General features: G+C 43.0%; 1 protein-coding gene across 1 annotated transcript in view; it reads right to left on the bottom strand.

Moving 5' to 3' along the window:
- LOC126354685 (uncharacterized) overlaps positions 1 to 21,843 on the bottom strand; it is a 1,729,166-nt gene that overhangs the window by 130,453 nt on the left and 1,576,870 nt on the right. The window contains exon 4 of the mRNA XM_050004488.1: positions 6,945 to 7,234. Within this exon, the coding sequence (XP_049860445.1) occupies positions 6,945 to 7,234 (290 nt within the window). The remainder of the gene's footprint in view (positions 1 to 6,944; positions 7,235 to 21,843) is intronic.

Genomic DNA, 21,843 nt, shown 5'->3' on the forward strand with positions numbered 1-21,843 from the left:
TAGCGTTGGGGAGAAGAGGAATTTGTGACACAACATGACTCGAAGAAGGGATCGGTTGGTAGGACACGTTTGAGGTACCAAGTAATCACCAATTCAGTATTGGAGAGAAGCATGGAGGGTACAAATCATACAGGGAGACCAGGAGATGAATACAGCAAGGAGATTCAGAAGGATGTAGGTTGCAATAGGGTTATTCGGAGATGAAGACGCTTGCACAGGATAGAGTAGCATGGAGAGCTGCATCAAACCAGTCTCTGGACTGAAGACCACAACAACACAGTCCTCTCATCGATCAACTCCTAGAGTTTGTACACGGTGGAAAAAAATCACTGTATGTGGCCGGACACGACTGCAAAAAGCCGAACATAGCCGGCTAGAGTCGTACACCTTGCAACCGTAGGCCCACAGCACTGCGGCTACCGCCGTGCGATTTCCATTCCTGTGTGGGATGCAGCGACGTTACGCACCCCCATACTCCACACCCTGCGTGGGCTGCCGCACCTAAAGCCAGTTTTATACGACTTTCTGGCTGAAATCGACTACTCGGAAGAGCGTGCGACTTCCGTGCCCCTGTGTAAATCAGTAGCCCACCGCTTCGCGAACGTGTCCGTGGCGCAATATCAGTTACTTACAGATTCTGCCGAGCGCGGAGTTCTAAATTTCTGACTTTGCTACACACTGCGCATGCGCAGACAGCACTGCGCCGTCGTCTGCTAAAATCGGAAGCTAACCTATTCTGGCTGAGCTCATTCCTAGTATAGAAATGGATTTTGTGGTTCCGAGTTTTCTTAATCTATTTATTTAGTTACAATTATACTGCCAATGTTACATCTGCGTCGAGACCGTTTGTCGTCTCAGTTGAAAACGCCGCTTTGCATGTGCAGATGTACGTGATTCTCTTCTTGTCTAAACTATTTATCGTCCACGTTTCGCTCCCATATATGGCTACACTCCATACAAATACTTTCAGAAACGACTGCCTGACACTTAAATCTATGCTCGATGTTAACAAATTTCTCTTCTTCAGAAACGCTTTCCTTGCTATTGACAGTCTACATTTTATATCCTCTCTACTTCGACCATCATCAGTTATTTTGCTCCCCAAATAGCAAAACTCCTTTACTACTTTAAGTGTCTCATTTCCTAATCTAATTCCCTCACCATCACCCGACTTAATTCGACTACCTTCCATTATCCTCGTTTTGCTTTTGTTGATGTTCATCTTATATCCTCCTTTCAAGACACTATCCATTCCGTTCAACTGCTCTTCCAAGTCCTTTGCTGTCTCTGACAGAATTACGATGTCATCGGCGAACCTCAAAGTTTCTATTTCTTCTCCATGGATTTTAATTCCTACACCGAATTTTTCTTTTGTTTCCTTAACTGTTTGCTCAGTATACAGATTGAATAACATTGGGGAGAGGCTACAACCCTGTCTCACTCTCTTCCCAACCGCTGCTTCCGTTTCATGTTCCTCGACTGTTATAAGTTCCATCTGATTTCTGTACAAATTGTAAATAGCCTTTCGCGCCCTGTATGTTACCCCGGCCACCTTTAGAATTTGAAAGAGAGTATTCCAGTCAACATTGTCAAAATCTTTCTCTAAGTCTACAAATGCTAGAAACGTAGGTTTGCCCTTCCTTAATCTTTCTTCTAAGATAAGTCGTAAGGTCAGTATTGCGTCACGTGTTTCAATATTTCTACGGAATCCAAACTGATCTTCCCCAAGGTCGGCTTCTAGTAGTTTTTCCATTCGTCTGTAAAAAATTCGCGTTAGTATTTTGCAGCTGTGGCTTATTAAACTGATTGTTCGGCAATTTTCGGCCACTCCGGCCTTACGTTAAAACTGTCCAGGACGCCGTCTTCAGGGTCAGTTTATGTGTCTTGATATTGAGTTTGCAACGAGATAAAATATTTGATCATCATTTGTGTGTGTGTGTGTGTGTGTGTGTGTGTGTGTGTGTGTGTGTGTGATAGGCTTTTTTTTCAATTACGAAACGAAATAAGTCACTATTATATGACAACCTGAGTGCGAAAATCTGTGAAACTGTCTCCGTCTGCCTGTATGCCGAAAGTTTGTACCAGGTAAAAATTACGTTATGTCTTCAGAAATTAAGTAATACCGAAAACTTGTTTTGTTTGTGGTCTATATTGTTGGCAGATGTGAAATATGAAACCAAGTCGTACGCAGTAAGAGCACATTGCCATTTAAATGCAGCGCGTTCGCCGTGTACCCGTCTTCATGTTCAGGCAGCGTGGCGTGGCCGTGGAGAAATGTACTGTCCGATTTAGCACTACGGCACCTAGGAAAGGGCACGGCTCGTCAGCCGAATTCGTGGCCACCCTGTCGTAAAATTTGCATATTGCGGAAGTACGCTGTTTCAATGCAATGGCACATTGAACATTTCTCAACGGCGCATGGTTCTTGAAAAGAGTGTTTTAATTATCCGTGTACAATATATCGGCTATTAAAGCCTTTAGGAAATAATGACAGGAAATTATGAAAATCTAGTGTAGTGGGGCGTGGCGTTACGAAGTCAGATGTGGTAGGTCCGCGTTTTCTATATCAACAGATTTTTTGCATTCTCTTTAGCGTTTTAGAAAACGATCTAGGGCTTTCGTATCAGTTTAATAGAAATATATTCTGTAGTATTCGGTTTTACGTAAATGTAATACTGTTCACTTTCAGGAGTGCGTGCATTCGATTTTGTGAACACTCATGGGAATATAGAGCAACGGATTAGGGGGTAGTTTCTACGTTAGTTCTTGATTTGATCGCAATTCAGTATTTATTTACTCATAAAAAACTTTCTAAATTATGGCATACATAATAAATATTACACTTCTTATACCTGTGTGCACAAATACAGGGTGGTCCATTGATAGTGACCGAGCCCATATACACTCCTGGAAATTGAAATAAGAACACCGTGAATTCATTGTCCCAGGAAGGGGAAACTTTATTGACACATTCCTGGGGTCAGATACATCACATGATCACACTGACCACACTGACAGAACCACAGGCACATAGACACAGGCAACAGAGCATGCACAATGTCGGCACTAGTACAGTGTATATCCACATTTCGCAGCAATGCAGGCTGCTATTCTCCCATGGAGACGATCGTAGAGATGCTGGATGTAGTCCTGTGGAACGGCTTGCCATGCCATTTCCACCTGGCGCCTCAGTTGGACGAGCGTTCGTGCTGGACGTGCAGACAGCGTGAGACGACTCTTCATCCAGTCCCAAACATGCTCAATGTGGGACAGATCCGGAGATCTTGCTGGCCAGGGTAGTTGACTTACACCTTCTAGAGCACGTTGGGTGGCACGGGATACATGCGGACGTGCATTGTCCTGTTGGAACAGCAAGTTCCCTTGCCGGTCTAGGAATGGTAGAACGATGGGTTCGATGACGGTTTGGATGTACCATGCACTATTCAGTGTCCCTTCGACGATCACCAGAGGTGTACGGCCAGTGTAGGAGATCGCTCCCCAAACCATGATGCCGGGTGTTGGCCCTGTGTGCCTCGGTCGTATGCAGTCCTGATTGTGGCGCTCACCTGCACGGCGCCAAACACGCATACGACCATCATTGGCACCAAGGCAGAAGCGACTCTCATCGCTGAAGACGATACGTCTCCATTCGTCCCTCCATTCACGCCTGTCGCGACACCACTGGAGGCGGGCTGCACGATGTTGGGGCGTGAGCGGAAGACGGCCTAACGGTGTGCGGGACCGTAGCCCAGCTTCATGGAGACGGTTGCGAATGGTCCTCGCCGATACCCCAGGAGCAACAGTGTCCCTAATTTGCTGGGAAGTGGCGGTGCGGTCCCCTACGGCACTGCGTAGGATCCTACGGTCTTGGCGTGCATCCGTGTGTCGCTGCGGTCCGGTCCCAGGTCGACGGGCAAGTGCACCTTCCGCCGACCACTGGCGACAACATCGATGTACTGTGGAGACCTCACGCCCCACGTGTTGAGCAATTCGGCGGTACGTCCACCCGGCTTCCCGCATGCCCACTAGACGCCCTCGCTCAAAGTCCGTCAACTGCACATACGGTTCACGTCCACGCTGTCGCGGCATGCTACGTTAAAGACTGCGATGGAGCTCCGTATGCCACGGCAAACTGGCTGACACTGACGGCGGCGGTGCACAAATGCTGCGCAGCTAGCGCCATTCGACGGCCAACACCGCGGTTCCTGGTGTGTCCGCTGTGCCGTGCGTGTGATGATTGCTTGTACAGCCCTCTCGCAGTGTCCGGAGCAAGTATGGTGGGTCTGACACACCGGTGTCAATGTGTTCTTTTTTCCATTTTCAGGAGTGTATCTCACGAAATAAGCATCAAACGAAAAAACTACAAAGAACGAAACTCGCCTAGCTTGAAGGGGGAAACCAGATGGCGCTATGGTTGGCCCGCTAGATGGCGCTGCCTTGGGTCAAACAGATATCAACTGCGTTTTTTTTTTAAATAGGAACTCCCATTTTTTATTACATATTCGTGTAGTAAGTAAAGAAATATGAATGTTTTAGTTGGACCACTTTTTTCGTTTTGTGATAGATGGCGCTGTAATGGTCAAAAACGTATAAGTACCTGGTGTCACGTAACATTCCGCCAGTGCGGACGGTATTTACTTCCTGATAATTTACCCGTGTTAAAATGGACCGTTTACCAATTGCGGAAAAGGTCGATATCGTGTTGATGTATGGCTATTGTTAAGAAAATGCCTAAGGGCATGTGCCATGTATGCTGCTCGGTATCCTGGACGACTCATACAAGTGACCGGATCGTTCACCGCATAGTTACGTTATTTAAGGAAACAGGAAGTGTTAGCCACATGTGAAACATCAACCATGATCTGCAACAAATGATGATGCCCAAGTGCGTGTTTTAGCTGCTGTCGTGGCTGATCCGCACATCAGTAGCAGACAAATTGCGCGAGAATCGGGAATCTCAAAAACGTAGGTGTTGAGAATGCTACATCAACATCGATTGCACCCATACCATATTTATATGCACCAGGAATTGCATGGTAACGACTTTGAACGTCGTGTACAGTTCTGCCACTGGGCACAAGACAAATTACGGGACGATGAAAAATTTTGTGCACGCGTTCTATTTAGCGACGAAGCGTCATTCACTAACAGCGCTAACGTAAACCGGCATAATATCCACTATTGGGCAACAGAAAATGCACGATGGCTGTGACAAGTGGAACATCAGCGACCTTGGCGGGTTAATGTATGGTGCGGCATTATGGGAGGAAGGATAATTGTCCCCCACTTTATCCATGGCAATCTAAATGGTGGAATGTATGCTGATTTCCTACGTAATGTTCTATCGATGTTACTACAAGATGTTTCACTGCATGACAGAATGGCGATGTACTTCCAACATGATGGATATCCGGCACATAGCTCGCGTGCGGTTGAAGCGGTACTGAATAGCATATTTCATGACAGGTGGATTGGTAATCGAAGCACCATACCATGGCCCGCACGTTCAACGGATGTGACGTCCCCGGGTTTATTTCTGTGGGGAAAGTTGAAGGATATTTGCTATCGTGATCCACCGACAACGCCTGACAACATGCGTCAACGCATTGTCAATGCATGTGCGAATATTACGGATGGCGAAGTAGTCGCTGTTGAGAGGAATGTTGTTACACGTATTGCCAAATGCATTGAGGTTGACGGACATCACTTTGAGCATTTATTGCATTAATGTGGTATTTACAGGTAATCACGCTGTTACAGCATGCGTTCTCAGAAATGATAAGTTCACATAGGTACGTGTATCACATTGGAACAACCGAAATAAAATGTTCAAACGTGCCTACGTTCTGTAGTTTAATTTAAAAAACCTACCTGTTACCAACTGTTCGTCTAAAATTGTGAGCCATATGTTTATGATTGTTACAACGCCGTCTGTCACAAAGCGAAAAATGTGTTCCAACTAAAACATTCATATTTCTTTACGTACTACACGAATATGTAATAAAATGGGGGTTCCTATTTCTAAAAAAAAACGCAGTTGATATCCGTTTGAGCGGTGGCAGCGCCATCTAGCGGGCCAACCGTAGCACCGTCTGGTTTCCCCCTTCAAGCTAGATGAGTTTCGTCCTTCGTAGTTTTTTCGTTTGACGCTTATTTTGTGAGATGTTTGGTCCGGTCACGATCAAAGGCGCGCGCGCGCATACACACACACACACACACACACACACACACACACACACACACTCTTAAATGAAGTACAGAGAAAATGTAACAGTGATATTGCAGTACATATGTTATCCTCGGCTGTATGTGCAAGAGAGCTTGCACTGGTTGCAATAGGTACAACAGGTTATTTTGCACGTTGTTGTTTAAAGTCTTCTATTTCACATATTCTGGAAATTCTGCTATTGAGTCAAAGCAGTAACCTAGTAACAATGAGCTTAGGGCTTTACTCAAAATGGGAACGCTGAAGTAATTTTCATCTTACGTGGATGATGACTGTAAATTTATATTTCACAGTTTTTTTGTAGTGGAACTTTTAAAATCAAATGACCTTATTGAGAGGACATGGAAATTGCCTTTTTGTTCCATATGTTCATGGACATTGAATTTTTTATTTACGTATATAACAGACAGAACAACAGGACAAGAAACGAAAGAGACTTTGAACAGAGATAATGTAGCAGCTTTGCGCCCGTCCATTTGCGTAAAAAAACAAAAGTGTGTGATTTGCGAGCCAGGTGCAGCCGACAGTTGCCGCTGTGTCGAAAATCACGTTCCGTGTGATGCACCGGCTCGATTCTGAGCGCGCACCAACCGCGATATAAACCACGGTTGGCGCGCTTCATGATAAACACGTCCCGTGTTGAGGACGGTTTCAAGGTGGGAGGCGCAGTAGTTAGGCTGAGGGACGGTAGCGGTATGAGAGGAGTGAGTCGGCTCACCGCCGTGCCGGAGTCGACGGCGCCGTTGCTGAGCTGCATGGCGCGGAAGAGGCCGAGGTGGTTGTCCCAGCGGGTCTGGCAGCTGGCGCTGCGGCGCGCGCTGCCCGCGTCCGACCGGTAGCTGCCCTGCTTGCCGGCGGCCAGCGACGCCTGGTGCGCATGCGCGCCCGGCTGCGGCGACTGCCCGCCCGCGCGCGCCGACCCCGTCACCTTGAGCCGCGCCGGAACCACCTTGGCCGCGCTGTCCCGCGCCTCGAACGTCATCACGCAGGCCGCCACCACGATGAAGCCTGCACACACAGTCAACAGGGGCTCTGTCACAAGAGACCGTTACTGTACCAACGTGCAATAAAAACAACATCTCGTCTCAGTTCGGGGACATAAGTACACCACTGGCCATTAAAATTGCTACACCACGACGATGACGTGCTACAGACGCGGAATTTAACCTACAGGAAGAAGATGCTGTGATATGCAAATGATTAGCGTTTCAGAGCATTGACACAGGTTGGCGCCGGCGGCGACACCTTCTACGTGCTGACATGGAGAAAGTTTCCAAACGATTTCTCATACACAAATAGCAGTTGACCGGCGTTGCCTGGTGAAACGTTGTTGGGATGCCTCGTGTAAGGAGGAAAAACGCGTGACATCACGTTTCCGACTTTGTAGCCTATCGCGATTGCGGTATATCGTATCGCGACACTGCTGCTCGCGTTGGTTAAGATCCAATGACTGTTGGCAGAATATGGAATCGGTGCGTTCAGGAGGGCAATACGGAACGTCGTGCTGGATCCCAATGGGCTCGTATTACTAGCAGTCGAGATGACGGGCATCTCATCCGCATAGCTGTAAAAGATTCTGCAACCACGTCTCGATCCCTGAGTCAACAAATGGGGAGGTTTGCAAGACAACAACCATCTGCACTAACAGTTCGACGACGTTTGCAGCAGCACGGACTATCAGGTCAGACCGTATCTGCGATTACCCTTGACGCTGCATCACAGACAGGAGCGCCTGCTATGGTGTACTCAACGACGAACCTGGGTACACGGATAGTAAAATGTCATTTTTTTTCGGATGAATCCAGGTTCTGTTAACAGCATCATGATGGTCGCATCCTGCTACGGTCGCAGGTTCCAATCCTGCATGGATGTGTGTGATGTCCTTAGGTTAGTTAGGTTTAAGTAGTTCTAAGTTCTAGGGGACTAATGACCACATTAGTTGAGTCCCATAGTGCTCAGAGCCATTTTGAACCTGCAAAACCCTACATTTCAGGAGGATAATGCACGACCACACGTTGCAGGTCCTGTACGGGCCTTTCTGGATACAGAAAATGTTCGACTACTGTCCTGGCCAGCACATTCTCCAGATCTCTCACCAACTGAAAACGTCTGGTCCCTGGTGGCCGAGCAACTGGCTCATCACAATACGCCAGTCACTAGTCCTGATGAACTGTGGTATCGTGTTGAAGCTGCATGGGCAGCATGTACCTGTAAACACCATCCAAGCTCTGTTTGACTCAATGCCCAGGCTTATCAACGCCGTTATTACGGCCAGAGGTGCTTGTTCTCAGTACTGATTTCTCAGGATCTATTCAACCAAATTGCGTGAAAATGTAACCACACGTCAGTTCTAGTATAATATATTTGTCCAATTAATACCCGTTTATCATCTGCATTTCTTCTTGGTGTAGCAATTTTAATGGCCAGTAGTGTACATTCATAGGACGCATAAATTGAAAGCGACTACCCGTGCAGGGTGGTCCAGCGCCAGGCGGCTTGACCCACCACGATAAATAACCCCTTGTTGTCTAATGATTCAGCATAGAGTGGCAGCCAGGTGGCGGCGCTGAATCTACATCTACATCTACATCCATACTCCGCAAGCCACCTGACGGTGTGTGGCGGAGGGTACCCTGAGCACCTCTATCGGTTCTCCCTTCTATTCCAGTCTCGACGCTGTCTCGCGGCTGCTGGCGAACTCATGAGCAAGACATTCTCTGCCCGCTTTCGGCGGGCCGGTTGACTGTGCTGCACGGACAGAACATAAGCGCACACCCTGCAATCTTTCTCGAACAATTTTACAGAAGTAATCGTTAAAAAAATTAAATTCACTTTACTTATAGTTTCATAAGTCATCTTCATGGTAAAATGCCCAAAATTTCGGTAATGGTCATACTTATTTTGGGTAACTCGTTAACGTCCTCCAGCCATCAGTGGTTATTTTTGGCTAAAAAGTTTAAGAAGTCAGATGAAAATAAATTTCCAGTTCTGTTGTAATTTCACTCTGTAACTTGTTTCTTTAATAATGAACAGCTGGGGCTGAAACTTACCGAAGGATTTTCTTTCTACATCCCGGTTGTATTAGACATACGAATAAGTGCAGCAAATATCGTATGAGCTATTCTGTTCCTATCCCTATACACAAATAGAGAGTGAATCTTCTTACTACCCATATTTTTCAATTCATCATTGATACTGACTTTGACAAATATCTGGCAAGACTGTGTAAGTCTTCAGTGTGTTGACAGCTTCAGAGTTAGAAAAGTGTTTTATTCCACAGCAAGAATGCAGCATTATTCCATTAGAAATAACAAATTTAGTGCCTGCGTATCTGTGGATAAAAGCGTCATAAAAACATGATAGTCATTACTTTATGAACTACTTGAGACTACTCATTAAGGTTAACATAAATTATATATATTTATGATCTACCTTTAACACATGAAAAGATTATTATGATGGACAAGTTCGCTACTTCACTCTAAATGGAGGTGGTACAGAAACGTGATACACTATTTGCTGCGAATTATTTTCATATTTCTCAGATGAGACATCAGGAGAAAATCCTTTTGTATGTTTCCATTGCAGTCGTTCACTTTTAAAAATACTGTGGGTTACAGGATTCACCCAAAATTGGCGATACATTTCTGCCTGAATTGTTAACCATTTCTCATTTGAAGAAGCTTCGTCAGTTATGAGGAATAGCTATGTTTTTGTTGTTGACAGGTTCAGTTTTGCTTTTTTGCGAATAAACAGTGTGAGATTCACCTATTAAAGGCTATTGTGACAGAATCTTGGAATAGTGTCTTGTTAATCAAGCGGTAGTCGACGAAAATGGTCAGTACCTTATGGAAAACCTCATTGTGTTAATTTGCTGTAATATAAGAAATTTGACGTTTATTTTTGGACCAGCAAATTTACTTTTCACTAGCTATCAATGACTTTTTAAAAATTACAATACTAAATTGAAAAAAATGTAAATTAAAAACCATAGCTTCTGGTATATGCCGGCCACTTTGACCAAGCGGTTCTAGGCGCCTTAGTCCGGAGCTGCGTGACTGCTATGGTCAAAGGTTCGAATCCTACCTCGGGCATAGATGTGTGTGATACCCTTAGGTTAGTTACGCTTAAGTAGTTCTAAGTTCTAGGGGACTGATGACCTCAGATGTTAAGTCTCATAACGCTCAGAACCATTTGAGCTACTTTTTTTCTGGTATATCACTGTAAGGTGTCAGGCAAATCCAACACCTTCCATGAAAACCCTGACATGATAAGCAAATCCAGTAGTATGTCATATAGCTGCGAATAAATCGTGACATTAAATTAACCAAAGTAACACGAGTAACGAGTGAGCAAATGGAATACCACAGACTAACACAAGAATACCTAAATGCATGTCGTACCTTCCCACCGAAAGACCGACGCAGTTCCGAGGGGAGAAACGAGGACAGAAGCCGAGAGCAGAACCGTGTTAAGCTAGAAGGCCCTACGATAAGGGACGGACTGGACACCCACGTCGCCAGCCTTCCGCTAAGACTACCACCCACACGTTTTAGCGTGAGACTTTTTCGCGTCTCAGATACGTCAAGGACCACTCCCCAGCCCATGTTAAAAGATAGAGCCCTCCAGAAGAACAGTATAGATCTTACGATAACGCTAAAAGGACCACACCAGCTGCAGGTTTTAGTGTGAGACTTTTTAGCGTCTCTGTTACGTTGCAAACTATAAAACATTGCCCCACCACGAAAAGTATAACGTTTCTCATTGGATAGACAGAATTTTTGTAGGCGGAGCTTAAGGTTAACATTGAGACCCTGATTGGTCAGATGAAAACATAGCCAGATAGTTTTTTTAAACTAACTTCGGTAAATTGTAGTAAGGAGAAGTTAGAGGAGAGTTAGTTCCGAGACGGCGAGCTGGATGGCTGGTGCGCCGGCCGCTGCCGCCCTGACGCTGCCTAAACACCGACAAGGTAATGAACACACGCGATGCCGCATTTTTGAGCGCATAAAGTTTCACTCAGAACTGCAGAAGTCTCATCTGTTACACCCCCTTTTTTGCGTAATACTAGTGTCGATCGTAAGTTAAAGCTCATGGTGTTCACATTTGACACTTGAAGTAAAAAATCTGAAACGCGATGATTTCTCTGTTATATAGTTATTGAGAAGCCACATCAGCCACTGTAATTTACGACAAGTTAGATAAGTAATTAAAGATAATTGAGGGCCACTGTAGACCATTTTGATAGTTTTCTCTTTTGTGAAACTTAAATTAAACCTAGATTATAGATGTGATCTGGCATAGGTCATCCTTTGATCGATTGTAGAACTTGGAAACCCATTCAGGCAATATTCGTTCACATTTTTGTTGAATGCAGTTGGTTTTTACCATCCTGTATTAAAACACTTAATTTTATCAATAGTGCAATTTATAAACAATGTTTTGTGAGTAGAATAAAATTTCCAATGGTAAACATAACTGCTTTTTCGGCGTTATTTTACCAGCTAACTAAAAATAGGAAAGCCTTGAACCCCTTCCACTAGATTTAGTTAGTGTTAAGATTCTTTTACAGGGAGTGCAGTGGAGCTGACGCTGAGATCATTTAGTATTTGGTTATATCATCGCTAGTCTCACTGAACTCTTCTGAATTCTACATGTCATGTCTGGTCTGGCGTCTCCTTACCAGCAACAGGTCCCAGGTTCAAACAAGTCAATTCCCTAAAAAACACGCTCAGAGCGTCGTTGCGCGAAAGTGGTAGGGAGACACGATGTAGAACAAACAGACACCACCATGAATGTTTAGATCACTATAGATAAGAAAGTTCCGCGCAGCAAAATACTCCCCTCTTTGTGTGCTTTCACTTGCCAAAATCTCTAATATCTAAAATGGTTTAGGAATATGAGGTATGTTTCAAATATTTCATTCTCACGTATGTGCAGTCTGAAGTTTATGTGCTATACAAATTCGAGTTTCTTGAGATTGGAAACGGCTAGAGATCTCTTCCCAACTCTAAGGAAAAATTCGGTATTTTACCTAAATTTCATTCGCGACAACATTTGATGTAATATGCATTAAACGCAAAATCATGGCGATCCATATTTTTCACTGCAAACTTTTTCGAACTGAGCGCACAGCGTCTTACTTAAATCAGAATATCAACAAGCATGACTACTGTCCGAATAAGACGCAGCCAGGACAAAAGCACCACAGGAGCAAAGGTGCGAGATGGTGCCAGTACCGTAGAGGCTCGCCACTTCCACGAGTTCCATGGACGGCGCTGAGGATGAAGATATCGACTTCATCTCGGCCAATTGCCGGCCGACTACAATCCGCCAATGACCGGTTGACATCGGACAGAAATCTAATCGGAAGACAGAAGATCAGTTCTCACCACTTGTTTATAGATCATCGTCAGGGCTGACTTTGACAGGGAACGTCGTTTAGTGAACTCTTAAAAGCGAACAGAAATTTATTGTAAATTGCATTTTCTATGTACAGTGACAACAAAAAAGGTTCAAATGGCTCTGAGCACTAAGGGACTTAACTTCTGAGGTCATTAGTCCCCTAGAACTTAGAACTACTTAAACCTAACTAACCTAAGGACATAACACACATCCATGGCCGAGGCATGATTCGAACCTGCGACCGTAGCGGACGCGCGGTTGCAGACTGTAGGGCTTAGAACCGCTCGGCCACCCCGGCCGGCTATGTACTGTGAAGTTTACCTACGATTATTTGCACTTAGCCATTGAGGGCCTATTTTGCGTTATATTACTTGCAGTGTTGCAGACTTAATCATTCAACAAATCACAAAGATAAGTAAACCTTTCAACTCATTTGTGTGACTTTGCTACTAATTTGTTGGAGTGTTGTAGAACCTTCGTTCTCCTATCCAGTTACCTGAGACCGTGGGGCATAGCTGTGTAATAGTGTCAGGGAGAAATTGTCTTACCGGTGTACTGCGCCAGAAGCCGTTTCACGAACTCACAAACTCGGCCTACCGTAACTACAGTGGCAACTCGGCCTCCAACGCAGAAGCAACGAGGCCGTTACAAAAACAAGAAAGCTGACATATAACATTAAACGTAACGTAAAAATCAATCTTTTATGATTAGTTTCCGTAAAATCGCGTGAGAAGAACTAACGGAGCGCGCGAAACGTTCTGCTTGTAATGGCACTGCTGCACCTTGACTAGCAGCTTAACCAGCGTCCTCTGTGTGCGAAGAGCAGCGCTGGACAGCGTGGCGAGTCGCCATGCAGAATGCTGTCTTTCTCCCTGTACTTACGCTTAGAGCCATAGGGTTATACAAGAGTGGGCGAAATTCTAAAATGGCTGTTTTCTATATAAAACTGGTTCTGCGAGTTTGAGAGCGTATAGTGCCTCTAAAGCTGCTTGCAACATGGATTGCACAAAACCTAATTCATCTTTAAGAACTGATTGGTTTTCACTCGTTGTCCATAAGTACATTGCTACGATACAGAAATAGTAAGTAGCCTATATTTCATTAGTACATTTTTTTTAGTATTAATATGCGAATGACACCATTTTGAGTCACAGATCTGAAATTGCATCTTCGGTATTATTATATCCATTGGAGAAAAGAGAACCACTTGTATGAATATCAAGAGCTCAGATGGAAACCCAGTTCTAAGCAAAGAAGGGAAAGCAGAAAGGTGGAAGGAGTATATAGAGGGTCTATGCAAGGGCGATGTTCTTCAGGACAATATTATAGAAACGGAATAGAAAGTAGATGAATATGAAATAGGAGATATGACGCTGCGTGAAGAGTTTGACAGAGCACTGAAAGACCTAACTCGAAACAAGACCCCGGAAGTAGACAACATTCCATTAGAACTACTGACAGCCTTGGGAGAGCCAGGCCTAACAAAACTCTACCATCTGGTGAGCAAGATGCATGAGACAGGCGAAGTACCCTCAGACTTCAAGAAGAATATAATAATTCCAATCTCAAAGAAAGCAGGTGTCGACAGATATGAAAATTACTGAACTATCACATTAATAAGCAACTGCTGCAAAATACTAACGCGAATTCTTTACAGACGAATGGAAAAACTGGTAGAAACCGACCTCGGGGAAGATCAGTTTGGATTCCGTAGAAATGTTGGAACACGTGAGGCGTTACAGACCCTACGAAAATAGATTAAGGAAAGGCAAACCTACGTTTCTAGCATTTGTAGACTTAGAGAAAGCTTTTGACAATGTTGACTGAAATATTCTCTTTCAAATTCTGAAGGTGCAGGGGTAAAATACAGGGAGCGAAAATTTACAATTTGCACAGAAACCAGAGTTGAGTGGCATGAAAGGGAGGCAGTGGTTGGGAAGGGAGTGAGACAGGGTTGTAGCCTCTCCCCGATGTTATTCTATCTGTATATTGAGCAAGCAGTATGAAAAACAAAAGAAAAATTTGGAGTAGGAATTAAAATCCATGGAGAACAAATAAAAACTTTGAGGTTCACCGATGACATTGTAATTCTGTAAGAGACAGCAAAGAACCTGGAAAAGCAGTTGAGTGGAACGGACAGTGTTTTGAAAGTAGGATATAAGATGAACATCAACAAAAGCAAAACCAGGGCAGCGAAATGTAGTCGAGTTAACTCGGGTGATTCTGAAGGCATTAGATTAGGAAATTAGACACTTAAAGTAGTAAATGAGTTTTGCTATTTGCGGAGCAAAATAACTAATGATGGTCGATGTAGAGAGGATATAAAATGTAGACTGGCAACGGCAAGGAAAGCGTTTCTGAAGAAGAGAAATTTGTTAACATCGAGTATAGATTTAAGTGTCAGGAAGTCGTTTCTGAAAGTATTTGTATGGAGTGTAGTCATGTATGTAAGTGAAACATGGACGATAAATAGTTTGGACAAGAAGTGAATAGACGCTCTCGAAATGTGGTGCCACAGAAGAATGCTGAATATTATATGGGTAGATCACACAACTAATGAGGGTGTATTGAATAGAATTGGGGAGAAGAGAGATCTGTGGCACAACTTGACTAGAAGAAGGGATCTGTTGGTAGGAAATATTCTGAGGCATCAACAGATCACAAATTTAGTATTGGAGGGCAGCGTGTAGGGTAAAAATCGTAGAGGGAGACCAAGAGATGAATACACTAAACAGATTCAGAAGGATGTAGGTTGCAGTAGGTACTGGGAGACGAAAAATCTTGCACAGGATAGAGTAGCGTCGAGAGCTGCATAAAACCAGTCTCTGGACAACAATATTTAGGGTGTTCAAAGCATTTTTCATGAGTTCATAAATAGACGATGTTAGTTTTTTCACTGAAAATAAAATTTTGAAACACAGAAGCAACAGAACGACTGTGAATATCCCGTTGGACAGCAACATAAATAATCAAAAATGTGCCAATTAATACTCCTCAAACTGGAGCAAGAGAAATAAACATTTAAAAATCTGCTTCGTTTGCTGTAGCACTCGGAAATGCTAAAGCTGCGATTTAGTATAATCATAGACAATTACTGCTAGAAATTCGCGAGAATTTTGTTGTACATAGAAAACATTTACATCCCCAGATTTCAGGAGGGCGGAAAGCAGGGCCCAATCGAAGTTGTACATGCCTATCCCCACCCCACCCCATTCTCAGTTCAACAAAACTGCCCAAACATCGTCTCTTGCAGCAAGTTCCATCACCCTTCTAGTATTTTATTTTAAATTCTTTTGTGAACCGAAACATAATCTTAACAGTTTTCCCTTTGATCCATCAGAGAAACTATTCATAACCACATCATTACATGTAACAAATGTGGCACACTACGAAAAGTACATTTCAACCAAGTACAAAACCAAACTGTCTTTATGACAACCTGCATTTAACTAGTAACACAATCTTTTAACATTCAGAATAAAACACAATATTAAACATCAATGATTCAAAACATTCAAAAACGAACGAAAGTCAAATGTCCAGCACCGGTTTAGGCACAACGACAACACAAGGTTTTTTTTTTTTGGTCATCAGTCTTCTGACTGGTTTGATGCGGCCCGCCACGAATTCCTCTCTTGTGCCAACCTCTTCATCTCAGAGTAGCACTTGCAACCTACGTCCTCAATTATTTGCTTGACGTATTCCAATCTCTGTCTTCCTCTACAGTTTTTGCCCTCTACAGTTCCCTCTAGCACCATGGAAGTCATTTCCTCTTGTCTTAACAGATATTCTATCATCCTGTCCCTGCTCCTTATCAGTGTTTTCCACATATTCCTTTCCTCTCCGATTCTGCGTGGAACTTCCTCATTCCTTACCTTATCAGTCCACCTAATTTTCAACACTCGTCTGTAGCACCATATTTGAAATGCTTCGATGCTCTTCTGTTCCGGTTTTCCCCACAGTCCATGTGTCACTACAATACAATGCCGTACCCCGGACGTATATCCTCAGAAAGTTCTTCCTCAAATTAAGGCCGGTATTTGATATTAGTAGACTTCTCTTGGACAGAAATGCCTTTTTTGCCATAGCGAGTCTGCTTTTGATGTCTTCCTTGCTCCCTCCGTCATTGGTTTTTTTACTGCCTAGGTAGCAGAATTTCTTAACTTCATTGACTTCGTGACCATCAATTCTGATGTTAAGTTTCTCGCTGTTCTCATTTCTACTACTTCTCATTACCTTCGTCTTTCTCCGATTTAATCTTAAACCATACTGTGTACTCATTAGACTGTTCATTCCGTTCAGCAGATCATTTAATTCTTCTTCACTTTCACTCAGGATAGCAATGTCATCAGCGAATCTCATCATTGATATCCTATCACCTAGAATTTTAATTCCACTCCTGAGCTTTTATTTCCATCATCTACAGATTGAACAGTAGGGGAGAAAGGGTACATCCTTGTCTTACCCCCGTTTTAATACGAGCACTTCGTTCTTGGTCGTCCACTCTTATTATTCCCTCTTGGTTGTTGTACATTTTGTATATGACCCGTCTCTCCCTATGGCTTATCCCTACTTTTTTCAGAATTTCGAACATCTTGCACCATTTTACGTTGTCGAATCCCTTTTTCCAGGTCGACAAATCCTATGAAAGTGTCTTGATTTTTCTTTAGTCTTGCTTCCTTTATTAACTGCAACGTCAGAATTGCCTCTCTCGTGCCTTTACTTTTCATAAAGCCAAACTTTTCCTCATGTATCGCATCCTCAATTTTCTTTTCCATTCTTCTGTATGTTATTCTTCTCAGCAACATGGATGCAGGAGCTGTTAAGCTGACTGTGCGATAATTCTCACAGTTGTCAGCTCTTGCCGCCTTCGGAATTGTGTGGAAGATGCTTTTCCGAGACCTCTATAGACACTCTTGGGGGGGGGGGGGGGGGGGTGACGGATCCGCACAACTCCAAACATAATACTCGTGATTAATTACAACCAGGCGCCGATACACGCACATACCAACGTAAGGAGGGTGTTGCACCAGGACTAGGTCTGAATAAGAAAATAGGATTACGGTAAACTCCCAAAAACAATAAAGTGAACGTATGGCTAAAGGCAAGATAGACAAGATGTCAACACCCACAATATAGTACAATTCCATCTACCTCCCCTGATGAAGAGATTGAAGGATTGTACGACGAGATAAAAAAAATTATTCACCTAGTTAATGTAGACAAAATTTTAATTGTGTTGGGGGACCGGAAATCGGTAGAAGGAAAAAAGACGAGAAGGCAGAATGGTAGGAGGAAAATTTGGAAATTTGTGGGAAGTTCCCATGGGGAAAAAACTGCTGAGGTCATCGGTCCCTAGGCTTACACACTCCTTAATCTAACTTAAACTAACTTAAGCTAAGGACAACACATGTGCCCGTGCCCGAGGGAAGATTCGAACCTCCGACGGGAACCGCGCGAACCGTGGCAAGACCCCTCAGGCCGCGCAACTACCCCGCGCGGCGATAGGAGGACATAGACTGGTTGAAATGGAAGAAGAAGCGCCCTGGTAGAATTTAGAACCGAGCACTGTCTAATCATTGCTAACAGTTCATTTAAAGATGTAAGGACAATGTATACATGGAAGAGAACTGATGTCAGCAGATTGGAAACGGATTATATAATGCTACGCCATAGATTTCGAAACCGGGTTTTAAATTCCCAACATTTCCTGCAGCAGATGTGGGCACTAAGCATAGTGTGTTGGTTATGAACTGCAGATTAAAACTAAAGAGATACAAAAAAGTAGTAAATTAAAGATATGAGACCTGCATGAACTGAAGGAAAGAGAGGTTTTTGAGACTTTCAGAGCGAGAAACACTGACAAATACTAAAGGGCGCCGAGAAGCGCCAGAGTTTGTCTGTAACAGAAGTTAATCCCTACGAAGTGATCTGTCACCCCAAGACATTTGATGCAAACTATTTGAAACAGGAATTGCAAACTATCTGATACAGTGAGTCCTTGCCAAGGTGTATGATCTCAGAGATAACATAAGACTCATTGCCCTGACCACCGGTTCCATGTTTTTATCCTGTGACAGTAGTATCCAATAAGATCAAGAAGTGCGGCCGTTTCGCGTTTGACAGCTACCATGTGCACATGACAAACTGTTTACTACAGAGGTAAAACAGATGATGAACCCTATCATTATCACACAGGTATGGTTGTAATTAGATTTTAAATACCTAAGGATTTATGTTTTTCCTAGATCCAAATCAATTTTAAAATAATAAAGATTTCATACATGACACATACGTGATTTCATATAGACACTAGCGGACCCGACAGGCGTGGGACGTTGTGATGCAAGCAATCAGGATATTAAACGAAGTATGAAATGAAAGACAAATTATATAATAATTTCACTATACTTTATTTTGAAATAACATCAATTCTTCTAAAAACAATTCGTTATAACCAATAATGTTTGTTTAATTTTATCTTAATGCGTGTTGATGTATAACATTTTTAATCAATTCCTGAGGAGTATAAATGAATAAACTTGACGGTTTTCCAACGATGGTTCAAAATGGTTCAAATGGCTCTGAGCACTATGGGACTTAACATCTGAGGTCATCAGTCCCCTAGAACTTAGAACTACTTAAACCTGACTAACCTAAGGACATCACACACATCCATGCCCGAGGCAGGATTCGGACCTGCGACCGTAGCGGTCTCGCGGTTCCAGACTGAAGCGCCTAGAACCGCTCGGCCACACAGGCCGGCAGTTTTCCAACGAGAGAACACGCCACATATAACTGACCATGTGAAAAGACCAGATTTTCTAGATCGAACCCAGAAGTCGACATTGTTTGACCTTGTGACTTATTAATAGTCATAGCAAATGCCAAGCGAATTGGAAACTGCAGACGTCTGAATGGAGTGGGTGAGTCTGAAGGGATCATTGGGATTCGTGGCAGGAGAACAACTTCACCTTCAAATTTGCTGTTCAAAATTGTAGCTTCAAGAACATCGCCTATAATTTTTAATGACTAATCTTGTACCGTTGCATAAGTTAGGTGCTTTTAAATTCCGAAGAATTTTTAATCGCAAGTTATGTGGTAGCATTCCTGGTAAATCCAGCGAATTCAAAAATTAAACACGATAGTTGACTGCTTCGTCAGGATCGGTAACAATGTCGATCGATTTGAACAATATCTCATTACCGGGCAATGAGTGTTGTATTTTGAAGTTAATAGCGTCAACATTGATATTTTTTACGACTAATACAACTCGTTCACGAAACCAAGCATGATTAATATAATTAGCTTTTTAATCTGGAAATTTGCTTTCAAACAAAGCATCTTTCGTATTTACAATGGTGCAGAAATTGTCTGGCAATTTGATTCATTGTGTGTCTCGATGCAATGGTATTGCTCCATTTTCAGTGTTGAGTAATTGCTCGGAGAATGATAGGGCCAATGGATTGTTTTCAGTTGAACACGTATATTTGTGTTAAGAGGTAATGTGCTAACATTTCGCCATAGATAAGATTGTTTCATACATGCGTTAATTTCATCCGCATATGTAGCGCGTAGAATGACCGGCAGTGTCTGCCTAAAATCACCGGACAGCAGCAATAAGGCACCACCGAAAAGCCGGGTGTTATTATTTAGATCTTTCATCATTCTATCGAGAGCTTCAAGTGAATGCTTGTGGGCCATGCTTTTTTATGTTGCACACTACATGTGGATTTGTGTGAATGTTCGACAGCTTGAGTGCTGAATATACAGTCCGTCCGCCATCAAGCAAAGTGGCTGCAATACCTTATGAAGCAATTGCTAACGCAATATGAAGAAACATTCGCGTTGCTTTGGATGGACTGTGTATAATCGACCTAATGTATTTCTCATAAATATGCCGTTGTGTCCTTCAACCGGAACACCTCGCTTTCGTGGTTCCCACTTTTCTGACTGTTTGTTCCATGTGAAATCTCTTCGCCCAATAGTATACATTAATGTCTCTGCGAATTGACAGGGAATACTGGTCGGTTGCATAGTTCGAAAAACTGAGTTAATGTGCTTTTTGGGGCAATTGCTGCATGTTGTAGAGCAGTCTCTTCCGTGAAATTAAAAACGCTGTCCATTTTCAAGGTGCACGGCCAAATATATAACAGCAGGGTCTCTTTCGTCTGTCGGAAAACCCAAAATACACCAAACTGCTTCTTCGCTGCTGATGTGTCTGCCCATTTGATAGCGTGTTGTTTCATCGTTTTCGTCAACTCTGTCAACAGCAAATACAGTCATATCACTGCCCTTATGGACATAGTTGCATATATATTTTATGGACTTCACCGAACTGCAAAGCTCAATGTTGTCCATGCACGGCGCCGTCATGTTTATAGCATCGCATGAACTATGGATCATGTTAACGATAATAATTTCATACAATTCTTGATAGATATTGCGATCCGGAATTTCTGCTGAGATAATTTTATCAATTCCTTCAGACTGTATTTTGTAGACCAACCAAATCTCGTTTTTGCCATTCAACAGAATACAGCCAGCAACGTGTTTTGCTAAATACAGAAGAATGTATAATCAAGTTCATAAACGATTTTAACTTTTGTCTGAAGACACTTGCAGTGATATCGTACCGATCTATTGCAGTTTGACACTGGCAATAACGCAGTTTTAATTTCATCCCATTATGGATTACACGTAAATGTAATGAACAAATCTGGTCGTCCGTACGCGTGCACAAAAGTCATGAAATCTTGAATATATTTTGGCATATAACGTGGGCTACCAATATTTGATGATGGAAGAATATACGAAGTACCGATGTCGTTGATATTAGTTATTCCATCTACTTTGCCAACAATAGCATCACGCAAATGAATGTATTCCCCAGCTCGAACTTTCGCTTGATTATACCTGATGCTCGCTTTCAATTTTCGCATCCATATCAACAATATACTGATGAAACATCTGGCGGCATCGGAGAATATTACTGTCTTTATTGGCACGAATTGTCAACCGATATGCGTAGAAGTACATCGCGCAGACTCGCTCACTTTCTTGCTGGTTTCTGCTCCTGCAAAGTAAAAGTATAATTAAGACGAAAAGAAATTAATCGTGCAAAAAATGAAATATTAGGTAACGACATGTGTAGATTGTACCTGTTGCTGAATTTCTTTGTTTGATATTTAAATTATATCCATCTTCTCCTT

Source organism: Schistocerca gregaria, chromosome 3 (assembly GCF_023897955.1).
Source record: "Schistocerca gregaria isolate iqSchGreg1 chromosome 3, iqSchGreg1.2, whole genome shotgun sequence".
Taxonomy (NCBI): Eukaryota; Metazoa; Arthropoda; class Insecta; order Orthoptera; family Acrididae; genus Schistocerca; species Schistocerca gregaria.